This window comes from Limulus polyphemus, unplaced genomic scaffold (genome assembly GCF_000517525.1).
Source record: "Limulus polyphemus unplaced genomic scaffold, Limulus_polyphemus-2.1.2 Scaffold1261, whole genome shotgun sequence".
Classification (NCBI taxonomy): domain Eukaryota; kingdom Metazoa; phylum Arthropoda; class Merostomata; order Xiphosura; family Limulidae; genus Limulus; species Limulus polyphemus.
Genome location: NW_013666871.1, coordinates 298,955 through 313,610, shown reverse-complemented (window position 1 = coordinate 313,610; position 14,656 = coordinate 298,955). Strand labels below are relative to the sequence as shown.

The window sequence follows — 14,656 nt, the reverse complement described above, 5'->3', positions numbered from 1 at the left end:
AGAACTTTTGTTTTACAGGAGCAACATGGTAAACTCTAGACCATGTCCAAGTACAAATTGTTCTGCTTCAGAGAGACAGTAGTCTGAAAGATTAATAATGTGCTTTTAGTGTCACTCACCGAAACGTTTCTTAATAAGAATGTTTATGTTATGATCGTGTTTTGTTTTTGTCTGGTTTTCCATCCGTTCATCAATTTTGGAATTGTAGTGGCACAAGCGAATCATGTCGAAAAATGAAAGAATTTTTCTAATTTTTGACCACAGAATATTGTTTTTGGTTTTCTCGATTTCATCATTCAACATGCACCCACATCCATAAGAAATAAGAGTGTGAATGAAAATAATTTACCATGTCGCTCCTGTAAAACAAAAGTTCTACCACCAAAATATAAATCAGCAATTGGCCAGCATTTACTAGTGAACCCTACGTTGATCTGACTCATTTTATAAGCTGTACTATTTCCAATAGATCATTTTCCATACGGTTCTGCTATGATTAGTGTCTGGCGAAAAGCTTCAGCAGATATTTCCTTTGCAACGTCTCAACCAACAATTGGTCCAGTTATCAACGCTATTTTCAAGTTTTGAACAACTCGACTTTTAAGATCTACATATCTACATGTGCCGATGTTTCCGTTTATCAACGTTATATTTTATGATCTGTGCAAGAACTCAGCTAACAGATGTTTCCGCATATAAAAGCTATCTTCAAGTTATAATTATCTTGAAACTGAATATATCCTGCCTATAGGTTCAATACACGGTTCATATGTCATAATACCATTGGTTCTATTGATGAATAGTTAAGAGATCGATTACATCTACGATATTTTTTCATCATTTGTAATTAGATGTGATGAAAGCAATCACAACTTTTTGTCATTAAGTGAAACTTCGCTCAGTTCTGCCACAATTCAAAGTATGTTATTGAAGTTCTTTTCCTTATATTAAGTCAAAGGAACAAAACAAATACATCTAGAAAACTGAAAGCGTAATTCTTCAAGTTTCGCGATAAGAAAGCACTAACATTTCAGTTGTAAATTTTAGTTTAATTATGTACGTAAGTGTACTACGAGTGTTCAGATCGTGTAATACTCTAATAGGCACATTCTGCTACAATCAGTATCTGGAAAGGAATAGCTAAGTTCTTATACAGGAAACAATTATATGAATTCACTACTAATAAGGCTGGCATATTATATAATAACTGCGAGGAAACTTTTAAAATGGGAAACAAATGGAAAATTTTAATGTAATATGATATTTTAGCTCTTATATTTATTCACTTAATATATTTCAAATGTACTTATGATTTAAGTCCTACAAATTGGAACATTCAACTATGTTTTATAAACAAAAATAAGCTACTCTTATGTGCCCTAAAAGACAGACATTGATGTATTCGTCAATTTCATTTTAGTTTCTTGTGCCAACGTTGAAACGGAACTTGTCCAACTTTTTAATACCGTGAAATGATCTTCATTTAAAAAAAAAAAGTGGCAGCTATGAGCAAAGCTCTTGCAAGATATATTTTGTTTTATCTTGAAAGTTAAACTTTCAATGTTGAAATTTTCTACTGTCTATATGATAAACAACAGTTTCACAGTATACACTAACAATGTATGTTATACGTAACAATTTTCACAGTACGCACTAAAACGTAAGTGAAAAACAACTGTTCATTTTAAGTTTATTACGAGAATATTATTTAGTATATAATGTGTGAAAGTTAAAGCAAGTTATTTTTGGAAGCGATATTTATGATAAGCTACTTACGTAACTGTTTACAAAGCATTTCTTGTGTAGTTCAATTGTTTGGATTTGACGTCATGTTACTCAAACCTTCTGATCTTTTCTTGTTGTTTCATTGATTATTATTACATCATAACGTCTTCTAGTTTGTAGAAAGTTCTAGGCCTCAGTCGGGCAATACGTATATATAGGCGATCAAGTAAGTAAGTTAGTTAAAATGAAAGTAAGACAAAGTTTGTGAGAGATATAGTCGAATAGATCTAGACTATGTTTGTAAGTTTAGCCATAAAGAGTGTGTAGTGCGACGTTTAAAATGTAATAATTGCAGATTGTATTGTAATAACAGAGTAGAGAAGAATATTTCGTCTTGTCAATTGGGTTCTAAAATAACTGAAACCAGCCTGTGTGAAATTTTGAGATAAAAGAGAATTATTTAAAGGTTTGGATACAACTGTGGTAACCGCAGTTAATTGTAATAACTGAAATAACTGAAACCAGCCTGTGTGAATTCTGAGATAAAAGAGAATTACTTAAAGCTTTGGATACAACTGTGGTAACCAACAGTTAATTGCCATGATATTAAAGTGAGTATCATAGCTTTGTATTGTAATAACAAAGTAGTCGAAAATAATTTGTCTTGTCAAATGGTATTCTAAAGAAACTGAACCCGCCTCTGTGGACTTGATGAAATAGAGATAACTATTTAAACCTTTGGATACAACAGTGATAACCAATAGTGTAACGTTTGACTTGTTTTGAATATATTATTTTAAAACAAGTGGTTTGTGTGCTATCCTTTTACTGTTGAAATTTATCGCCATGAGGTTACAGACACCTACTGTAAAGTATCCTGCCCATACACATCCTTAAAAACCTTAGACACTCTAAAAACATATGTGATAAACAACAGTTTGACGGTACACTCCAAAAGCGTAAGTGATAAACAACAGTTTGACGGTACACTCTAAAAGCTTATGTAATAAACAAGAATTTGAAAGTACCCTCTGAAAACATTCGCTGATTTAACAATACACCGTTTTTTGGCAGAGGTGCTTTGTATGTGTATCTGAAACATTCTCTGTTATTTTAAAAAGGGTTTCTGCACACGTCACGCTAGCCAGGTACCGACTGGACTTTGAAAAGTGGATTTTCGTAAAAAGAGAAAGTTCTGGAAATTCTATGCTGTTCTACATGTAGCTTGTACCAAGGTATCTCATTTACATAGTGCAAAATACTCACTTTAGTAGCATGTTCGTGGTAATCATCATTATAGTTAAATTTAGTTTTGATAAGTTAGTGCTCTAATTTATTTATGTTTCATTACCAACAAGGTCCTTTGCTGTCGGTTAGACTTTTGATTCCTACTCCATTCTGTAGTTCTAAGGATTTTATATATCTTTATTTATTAATGTTATATAGCTTTGAATCCATTACATTTTCAAACGTATGAAATGTGTTATATAAATTATAGATTAATAACGCGTAATTTCCCATTTAAACATTGCAAGATTTCAACAGTGCAGTATCAAATTTCAGTAAGAAATGTGAAGTGTATTTAGTGAATCGTTAAGTATACTATTAAAGTTGACCTTCTGTTATTAAATGAATATTTTATCAATAAACGTACTCACAGTTCACATGTAACTTGATAGACACTGACATGGGTATGGTGAGATTCGTATTTACGGCTTTACAGGTGATGATAGCCTTTGAAAGGTACCGTTCTACAACCTTTATCTCAAGACTGTTCACCACAATGTTGTCTTTCAAAAGAAAGTAGCTATCGTCCATTAAAGCTGATCCTTTCCACCACGTCACAGAGGGCGGAGGGTTTCCTAAAGAGCAAATCTTTAGAATAAACGAGAAAAATCTTTAAATGAAAATCAACATCCAAATATCCCTTACAGGTGAACTCAGCCGCCTTTTCCATTTTGTCATCATAGAAAATATCTATTGAGGTAAAAAAAACTGAAATTTGTGTATCGTTTGGTTAGTTCAAGTTTAATGTATTCTTTCTAAAAGTGATTTTCAAAGCATTTTAATTTTCACCTGTACACAATGAAAAAAATCAAATCAAATCATATTTTACCTATGATAGGGTACACGAACTTTACATTACTCAGTTATGTTTGTATTGTCTTTACTGGACTACGATAAACCTAAAATAGATAATAAGTTTTACACTCTATTCATGACTGTTGATAATATCCTATTCATCTAAAGTATGATGTTTAACGATCGCTTCCTGTTGAAAAGTTACGAGTGTTTCTTTGTTATATAAACAATAAATATACGTATTCTTTGAAATACCTTACAAAAAGATTCTTACCGCCTATAGCTTCACAAGTTAGATTTAACGAGTCTCCTTCATTAATCGGACCAAGAACCGTATCCTGAAATTGTTTATCTCCAGTTTTAACGTATAGTTCTTGTGGAGGAACTATAGAAAGACAAAGCATATTAATGTTAACTTCCGATCAAGAAATGCTGTATAGTTAGAGCGAATCAAAGTGGCAATCAGTATAACTAAACAAGCATACGTTTCGTACATTTATTATTCTGGAAACATTGTTTCATAAGTAGGGTTCCCTCGTTGTTAACGATATTTTGGGCTGTAATAAGTTTTTTTAAGTTCGATGGTTCAGCTGCATCAAACGATTTTTATTGTTTTAATTATTGAAATATTTCATGTAGGTTACATAAGTAGCGTGTTCAGTTTATTGTGTGCTACAGAAACCTACTAATTTTATTTGTACACTTACTAACTGTTTTGCTGACGTTTTTAATTTTAAGACAAGCAATTATAAATTATTCCTCATTCCATTCGAGCAGTTATTTTCGTAAATTTGAATTATTTTGGCGTTTCGAGTATATGCATGCAGTTTCACTACAGTTCTCTTACAGACGTGATATTAAAATAATCTATGAATGTGACTCTGGTTGATTTATCTGTTGTTTTTAAGAGATGAACATTTATATAGCACACATTCAAATCTTAATTATTTAAACATTTGACCATTCGTAATGACGATTCTCTAAATAACAAGATCGATTAAAATGTTAGGATTGTATAAAAGGAAAATTGTAGCATATTGCATACGTCTTACTTGACATATGAATATGTCAACATATACTAACTGGATTTCCAATAAATATCCGAACCCGAAGATTTAATTTATATTATATTAAACTCGTTAAAGATTAACTGGACTATTATTAATACTTTGTCGAAAATATATGTCCAACAATGACTTTCTGATACATTCATGCTCAGTTCTGTGACACTGACAAAGAAAAATCGATAGGAGTCTTGAGTGTGGTGCTTTCTTTGGTGTGAGATTGTTTCAAACTGTTAAAGAAATCTGTACTGTAGACGCATGCTATTAATGTAAGTTCGCCTTTCGGAGCCATAGGATAGCATTGAGCCTACTCGTGAGGAAAATTGTTTATAGGCAAACTGCTCCTGAAGAAGAAAGGTCCACTGTTTTCCCCTGGAGAAGAAAGGTCCACCTTTCGAAAGCGCTCGAGATATAGAGTATCGTATTTTTGTGTTAAATTGTTTTCTTGAACGAACGAGTTTTTCTAAAATCATGAAAATTGTATATATATATGATATATCATATTGTTCCACGATTTTCATGAAAACTGGACTTGAATTTAGTATTTGTTTATGAATAGGATAGATTAAGGCAATGGACGACAGCGGAATTAAAATAAAATAACTTAATATTAATTAGAAATGCCAGTTATACAGGCTGGGAAGTGCTTGCTCACCAATGACGTTGACTTTAAGTTTTCTGTTTTGCGTTCTCCCTCGACGAAAGTCGACTCGGCATCGGTATTCGCCACTATCATCTGCTTTAATCTGTTGTATGAGCAGGAACGAGGACTTCGGGGATATGTTGAACTTTGCTCTAGAACCAAGAATGGCGGTAGAGAAATGTTTTCCTTCTTGAACTGGTTCGTTTCTTGCGTCCACTGTGTAAATGGGATTCCCGGAGTTTCCCTTATACCATAAGACAAGTGCTACGCTATCATCTGATGAAGGAGGTGTAATGTTGCAAGGCAATACCACTCTGTCTCCTACAACAGAGTAGTACTCAGCATATTCTAAAAAAAATAAAGTTATTCAGATTAGTTTTCCAACAGTGATTATTAGTATGAAAATTACATTGATGTTTACAACGCATATACGAGTGTAAATATGTTTTAACATAACATCCATTAATTAACAGAACAATGAGCAGTTTATTTTCTGAAGAAAATAGTTTTGTATTTTTGTAAAATTTATTGACCGAAAACAACATTGTTTTATCTTTAGATTACAATAACAATTTCTTACTATTATGTACGACATTATATACTTCTGATTCTCAGTAAAACTTAGATTATGTACGACATTATATACTTCTGATTCTTAGTAAAACTTAGCAATCAGTAATATTTTCTTACACTAATGAACTCTTAGAACTAATTTTGAAATATTTATGGAATCGTTAAACAACTTTACAAAGTACTGTTGCTTATTTTGTCCAATTAATTTGAATGTCAAATTATAGTACACTCCTTATTTTTAGAAAAACCCCCCGTGATAAATCTTCACGACAGACAAAAATAACATTTTACGGAACACTGAGTTTCATGTATAAACTAATGTTACATTTTGTGATAGCGATCTTTCACTCCCCTGGTGGAATTTCCCATAACAATGTCACACAGAAGGGAGATGAGAAGTGTTATCTTCTTGCAAACTTCTTACACCGAGCCATAGCCAATTTAGGTGGGCATCTTTCCTCATGCTTCAATAGAACGAGGAGGGTTAGAGCATGGCACAGTGGCAACTAAAGACGAACATTGTGTACTAACACTAAAATTGATCTTACCTGTCAAAAGCCTTAATACGTAGAATGAATGATGAGGTATAATCAAGCGAGTAATACATTGTCACGTACGCAATCTACCCTTTCTAAGCGATGTTTTGAACTCGTTTACACGATACCTAGTCCTAGAAATGTCATATAATTTTCAATAAAAATGCTTAGAAACAGAATTTTTTTCTGGAATGATACTTTTACAACTTACATTATATTATAAGTATGTTGTGAATGATAGCATTTAAAATAATATGGAACTACTGTACAGTAAACCTAGAGGCAAGTGGAACCTCACTTATAGTGCCTTGAAAGTAAAACAAGCATTTCGTTTGTACAGGGTGTCCCAAAAGTTGTTTACCATAGGACGAATGTCTATTCGTGTTTACAGAATATACTCAAAATGTCTGTCCTCAAAATCGATACACTACTGAAGACATTCAATCCAGATCACCTCAATATGTTCGTCAAAACGCAGTACCATATCGAAAAAATCTGCAACAAAAACAAGAAAGGAAATGTTACTTTCCTCAGTGTTACAGTAGCAACCGACTTTTGTTACGCCCTGTATTTCACCCATAGCCATTATGATTTTAGTAGAATGTTTTTAAAAACAGAAGAATTAAAAAAAAAATAGTCAAATCGGAATCAATATTTGTGAGTGTAAGGAATATAAAATTTTTACTTTTGTATTTTTTTTCGTTTGTTTGCAAATACTGCAAAATCAATTCAAATCGTGGGAACTGGTTGATGTCGAGAGTTTACAGTTCTTCATACCATTAAAAGAAGTAAGAGCAAATGATTTGCACATTAATATCACTTGTAGATGCTAAATTTCGTGTTAGTGTACATTTAATGTATACATGTATATATATTGCTACCGAAGTTTCGCTAAGCGCTAAAACAACAAGAGTGAAACGGTGAAGGATAACAATTGAGAAATAATAGCAAAATTGCCAAAATACGTTCCTCTGCTCTCAAGCAGAATAAATTGATAATTCATAGGCTTTGGACTACTAGCCTATTACAACAATATAATGTTATTAAATTATTATATCAAAAGATAAGTATGTTTTGTTTTATTAATAGCAAATTTTATGGTTATGTAAGAACACTTAAAATAATTTAAAACATCTATGAGTACAATTATTATTATTATATGGTTTTAATGATGTGTTTGATTCCGTCACTACTGTTGTATCGTAAACATTACTCTATCATATTCTACTGAAAACAGAAACCCCGTGAAATTTACCTTTTAAATTTCAAAGGTACTAAACGCGATTTTGTATGAACAACGAATATCGTAACTTTTACGGTTGTTGTTAATAATTTTTCAGCTATAGGTTTGTTTTATATTAATTTTATTAAAAATATCTATAGGCTTGTTTTATATTAATTTTATTTAAAAAATATCTATAGGCTTGTTTTATATTAAATTTTATTAAAAATAGCTATAGATTTGTTTTATATTAATTTTATTAAAAATAGCTATAGGTTTGTTTTATATTAATTTTATTTAAAAAATATCTGGAGGCTTGTTTTATATTAAAGTTTATTTTAAAAAATACCATTTTTCTAAATTAATGTTTTATACTATCTTCTTTTATTGTTAGATGTTTTCATTGGGGCAAGAAATGACTAGAAAACACAAAAAAGGAGAAAAAAATCTGTTTAGGATAATCAAGATTTATTTTAACCTAGCTGGAGTACTAGTCCCCTGGACGGAAGTTATGTAAATTCATAATTAATGAAAGGTTAGGTTAGACTTAGGTTAGGTCTTACGACATGAAAATTTGCTTCCCTTATATGTAATTGTAAAAAACGCCCATAGATACTGCAAAACACAAAATGTGAAACTGCAAATTTACATATATCTAAGCATGGACCCAATAAACGTTCATGTCAAATTTGGTGAAGAATCATCAACAGGGGGCAAAGTAGTGGAAAAAATGCAAAAACGTCCATAAAAACCGCAAAACGCAAAACTGATTTTTTTTTGTCCGCATGTACCAAATGAACCTTCATACCAATTTTGGTGAAGAGTCATTTACACCCTGCGAAGAAGTTACATGGACATACAACAGACAGTATTATTATACTTATATAGATTATTACAAAACTAACGTATACCCTAATCTCACATTTAATAGCTAACTGAAATAAATAACAATAAGAAAACAAGCTTGACCAACAAAGAAGCAGAAAAGTGCAGTCGAGGCAGTCAAGCTTCGGTAAATTCCTTTGTGAACCAATCAAAATTAAGATCATTCGTGAAATGAATTCGTGGCGTATTCATAGAATAATTATTGGTAAAATTCAGTTAGATTAACAACTTTTAATACATAGAAAAACCAGTGTGTTTTGGTAGCACGACGATCTTAGCAACAAAAGTAGAACCTAATATTGTTGTTAGTTTATGTACTGAAAGTATAGACAATAAAACTGGAAAAATATATGTTGATTTCTTGATTTAAAATCTCCTTTGATTAAAGAGGTTTGCTTTATATTAAAAACGTTGGTAATATAATAGAAAAAAAGCTCTATTTAAAAACTATTTAAGTTTAAATTTAGATCGATATTTTTACTTTCATGATAAATTTTATGCACTTGGCTCTAGGCTAGGTGATCCTACACTACGTCTTTACATTAGGCATATTATACCAACACTCATTACACATATAAGGCTTCACGGCACTCCTTCATGGGCCTCTTGCACTCCCGTCAATAAAATTGCAATGGGCAGACAGTAATCGAACTATTCTATCTGCATTTTGGCTTTTATGATTTCTTCTATTTCGAGAAATCAAGCGTGACGTGACATGACACTCACTGGCTCTTATATAGGTTAGATACGTGCAATATGGCAAAATATTCTTCAAACACGTAAACCTATATTTAGAGTTTATTCCCAAAACTTCTTCGAAGAACAACTAGGAAACTGAAGCTTGTAGTTATAAATTACAAGTAGGAAACAACTCATACATGAAAAAGTGATTAAGCGTATGGTATATAAAAATGACAATTGGGAAATCGTATTGGTAACGTTAAGCCTTTTGTATCATCAGAAAAGGTAACTAATATTTAATACACTTACATTGCACATGTATCTGTATTTTATATCCTTTTTCTTAATATTTGTCTCGAGTATTTTATTATTTTTGATTATATTTTAATCCTACAATAACTTTCTTTGTGACATGTTGAGACCATAAGCTTAACTCCATCAATCTGCGTATAATACATTCTTTAAAAATATTCAAGGTTTATGGTTATTAAAATCACTTGGTGATAAGCAGCAGTACACTGTATTATATTTAATTTTACTCGTTCAACACCTTCATAAGTCACATAGTTAAATTGTTTAAAGCATCTGTTTGTATTCCAAAGCGATAGGCAAGAAATAAAACCTATTCCTAAAAATGTCCTCAATGCCATAGCATACTCACCACATACTTGCTACTACTTACAATTCTTCACAGTCACTAAAAACCTGTAAATCTTTAAATATACGAAGCAACTGAAACGATAAATTGCCTTCGTACGTTTATAAATCTTCAGATTAAAACTACTTGTCTCTACGTACATATGAACACTTCTGACTACGCATATGTCCACAAACAGATTCAGTCGCACTTTTTCAAATATCAAACATCTCCAAAAGTCTTAAAATACAAACACAAATGCACATTTAAATTTTTGTTTTCAGTTATTATATTTTAGGTATATGACGTAAAAATTAATATGTATATCACTTTATGGCCTTATGGCACTGTAAGTAAAAATATCTTTAGAGGTTTTTCTGCAAAAATAAAGATTTTTGTGAATATTCTGTTATCATATATGTTAATTTAATGAATAAATATATGAATTAATATTGTAATAGTTACGTTTTTGAAGTAAAACCGGAGTTGGCAAAAGCTTTATACACATTGTTATCGTAATGGATAAAATTACATTATAAGAACACTTTCAAATGATAGCATAATAAGGATTTTAAAAGCGTTTCGAACAATTAATTAAAACTTTACACAGGTATTTACATATTCCAAATCTTATTGAATTGACAAAAGAAAGAGCTTTAAATGCTCGTACATAATTATAAATCCTTTAGAACTTCATAAACATTTCATATCAATAAGAAGTTTCTTATTTCACTGAAACATTTTCTGACACTTAGAATCACCTTAAGACGTTCATAATCACTTTAAAACTTCATAAACGTCATTATACAACGTACAAGACTGTTACACTATTGTAACAAGCTTAAAACGTTAAACTACCTTTTGAAACCTTCTGACAATCGCCTTGAAACATATCAAGAGATCTTTACATCAACAAAAATATTTAGTAACATACAAGCACATCTTTAACTACACACAAATTTCCTGAAGCATATGAAGACATCTTTAAATTTACAGAATTCTTTTCTTCAACTGCTTATGTTTGCCTTCTAATTTCACATAGAATTTCATGGCGTAAGTGTGCTTAATGTTTTATGAATATGTTTTGTTTGGTGACTAGTGAGAATTTCAGTTCGGAGACTGTCTATAATATTTACAGATAATGTTGTGTAATCTTCAACAAGAACTAAACTTATTATTTGTCAAGATCTGCTTAAATGAGATTTGTCATAGTGGATCGTAAAAAATATATCACTAATCAGAAATATACGTAGAACATAACACATCATACCTGTTTGATCATCAAGTATATGAACAGGTTTTAATTTTATCCCTGGAACTCCTGAGAAGCATGAAAGAAAATGGAAAATATTCTACAGTAAGTAAGAAAGAATATGATATAAAAAATGACTTACCTTCAGAAATAAGTTTTAAGAATGAAACGTTGTAAAAATAGACTGGGAAATACAAAGAATAGTGCACATAGAATGAATTTAGTTTATAGCTGAAACGCTAGTTAGAAATACAATGGATTAGCAGTGTGGTAGTTGATGCTGGGTAGTTTTCAGTACATAATATCAAGAACTAGATACTTGACACAAACAGATGATCTCTAGATAAGAGCGTCTAAGCAAGTATATTACTTTATGTTATAAGACAAAGGAAATCTTGTACCTTGAAACTAACAACTACACCAGATTATAGCTATTAGCCCTAACTTATGTAACGAGTTATGCAGCAATATCCTCTCTTTCAAATGAAAATCATACAATATTTATTATCATAAGGATTTATCATACCCAGGTTTAGAAAATATTTTGTTCATTTTAGAGTATTTCAATCGAGCCATCTTTTATTTTGATCTTATTATCAATATCTTAGCGCCTATATTTTATTTTATTGTAGTTAATAAGATAAGATAGGTCAAATGTGCAACACTTTAATTTTATCAATTGACGTTTCTTGAAAAAAGGAAGGTATTTGAAACATTGAATATCTTATCGAAACGTTCACAAAAGGAGCTTTTAAAATGAAAATAATTTATTGATCTGTTTTTAACTTAGCGATTTTTTTCCCACTAATATCAGATTTAATTATGTCTTATTTTTGTGATTTAAAAAAGGAAACTTGATTCAATGTTATTTTCTGATTATTTTAACATTTTACTGATTAAAAATTAAAATATTTAGATAGGTTTTAGTTGCAAAATAAAGAAAAGGCTCAGATTTAGAAATATATTTTAAAATAGTTGAAACGTTCATGTACGTGTATTACTCATTGTTGCTTATATAAGAATGAAATATTTTTTGCAGTATTATTAAAACTGGATATCAAATGCGCAGCTTATTTCTTATTCAATGTGAAGACACAATTTGCTGCCCGATGTAAAAATGACACATGAATCATTTTGATTTCCGTGTCCGTTTTCCAAATTATCTATGCCTGTTTGAAAGATAATGTCACTATCAATAAGAACGCTTACATGAGTCGGTCAAAAACACTTCATACATTGTAGTTGGGTTACATTTACGTATATGTCATCTAAAACTGTTTTCTAAGTACGCGGTTGATTTCTCAGTGTTAAATACCGCTGTAGAATTAACCTTCACAGAATTAAAGGAGGTATCTTTAAAATAAGTGGTATAATACTTTGAGGTGGTATCTTTTATGTGGATATTATACAAGAAACACGTTAATATTTGGGGCATATCTCGACCCAATGGTTAGCGTGCCACACCGACGATATGGAGTTCTATTTTTCGCGGCCCGTTACCCCCAAAATAAAAACGAATAAATCGCTTTCTGCACTTGGGTTTGTTTGTTTTTTTTAATTTCGCGTAAAGCTACACGAGGGCTATCTGCTCTAGCCGTCCCTAAGACTAGAGGGAAGGCAGGTAGTCATCACCACCCACCGCCAACTCTTGGGCTACTCTTTTACCAACGAATAGTGGGATTGACCGTCACATTATAACACCCCCACGGCTAAAAGGGCGAGCATGTTTGGTGGGACGGGGATTCGAACCTGCGACCCTGAGATTGCGAGTCGAGCGCCTTATCCACCTGGCCATGCCGGGCACCTGCACTTGGGACCGTAAGTTTTTTGTAAGAATAACGAGTAAGTTATATTATTCGATCTGACAAGATTAGCCGAAGAGCTGACAGTGGATGATGTTGATTAGTAGCCTTTCTCCTAGCCAATTGTTTCAAACTTAGGGAGGGTTAGAGCAGATTAAATCGTGTAGTTTTGGGTTAAATTCAAAAATCAAACAACAGCTAACTTTTACAGAATAACGTAAACAGATACTTGGTAAATTAATATTAAATTTCTTAGTTAATTACTATTATATTTTCGAAAATATATATATTTGATTAATGTAAATAAAATTTAAATATCTTTGTATAACCTTCTGACACTTTTTTTCGAAAACGTAAAACACGCCATATTGTTCGAGAACAAAAACAATGTTACACTTTACAACGATGGATGAAAACAAGCTAATTTTGTGAATCAATTATGACTCTGTGTGCTTAAAAAGTGCTGATTAAATATAATACAAAAGTTAAATCTATACATCAAAAGTTGTCGTACAAATGGTGAACGATGTTGTTATAAACGTTTGCAAACAAGTCTAAAGCTAAGTCTCTACAGATTTATTGTAATTATAATTTTGGCAAAGAGTTTAAACAAATTCACTGATCTCCCACTTGTCGGGACATGTGATTATGCAGTGTTATGATCATATCCATATTTCATAGTATTTACTACCATCTTTCCTTATGAAAAATGTATTTATTCCGTAACGTTTCAAAATGCATAAAGACTAAATAATATAACCACCAAACTGTTTTCATGTCATAAAATGATAAGAGGAATATAATAATATTTATAATAATAATAATATAATATAATGTTAAGCAATTAGATAGTATGGATGCAGTTTAGGGTTGTAGCTAGAAACATATAGTAGATAGAATAATTATATTTATTACTTAATATAATTTTTATTTTCTTAATTTTTATACAACAAAATATTAGGTAAATCAGCTTAATTAGTTATGTTTCAAATACCTCTATTGATTTATTTCAAGGACTGTAAAAATAGTTTATTTGTTGTTGTTTTTTTCATTTACGCCTGCTCGCAACTTTTCTGCAGCCAAACATCGATTGCAAGTTTGTTTGTTTGTTTGGAGTTAAGCACAAACCTACTGTAACGAATTTGTTGTTATGTATTTATTTGAATATGAACGTTGTTTAGACTAAGTTTATATTTAAAAACATGTATAGCTTGTAGTGTTAGATATGTATTGCGAAACTACCGCCTATTCTTCAAAGTTGAAGAAGATTCTCGAGATTAAGAATCAACAATATATCTATATAAGAATACGTTTAAATAAAGCTCAGTATTGTTATGTAATCTGAATTTTCTAGAATACCTTCCCACACCTATAAATACAACCAACGCGACGCGCTAAAAGAGAAGTATCTATTATTAGTTCGCTATAATCAGTGTGCTATAAAGTTCGGAAGCTATAACTGCGATTGTTATAACGCTTATCAATCGGAAAACTTCAGATATTTGACCAGGAATATTTATAAATTTCGAACATTACAAACCATTTAACTTCAGC

At 31.2% G+C, this 14,656-nt stretch overlaps 1 protein-coding gene across 1 annotated transcript in view; it reads right to left on the bottom strand.

The window, feature by feature from the left end:
* Positions 1-3,366: 3,366 nt before the first annotated feature.
* The window catches only part of LOC111086623 (butyrophilin subfamily 1 member A1-like), a 31,939-nt gene continuing 20,649 nt past the window's right edge, over positions 3,367-14,656 (bottom strand). Inside the window, exons 2-5 of the mRNA XM_022390207.1 lie at positions 11,319-11,369; positions 5,527-5,862; positions 4,082-4,192; positions 3,367-3,587 (exon numbers count right to left, since the gene is read on the bottom strand). Coding sequence (XP_022245915.1) covers positions 3,367-3,587; positions 4,082-4,192; positions 5,527-5,862; positions 11,319-11,369 — 719 coding nt within the window. The remainder of the gene's footprint in view (positions 3,588-4,081; positions 4,193-5,526; positions 5,863-11,318; positions 11,370-14,656) is intronic.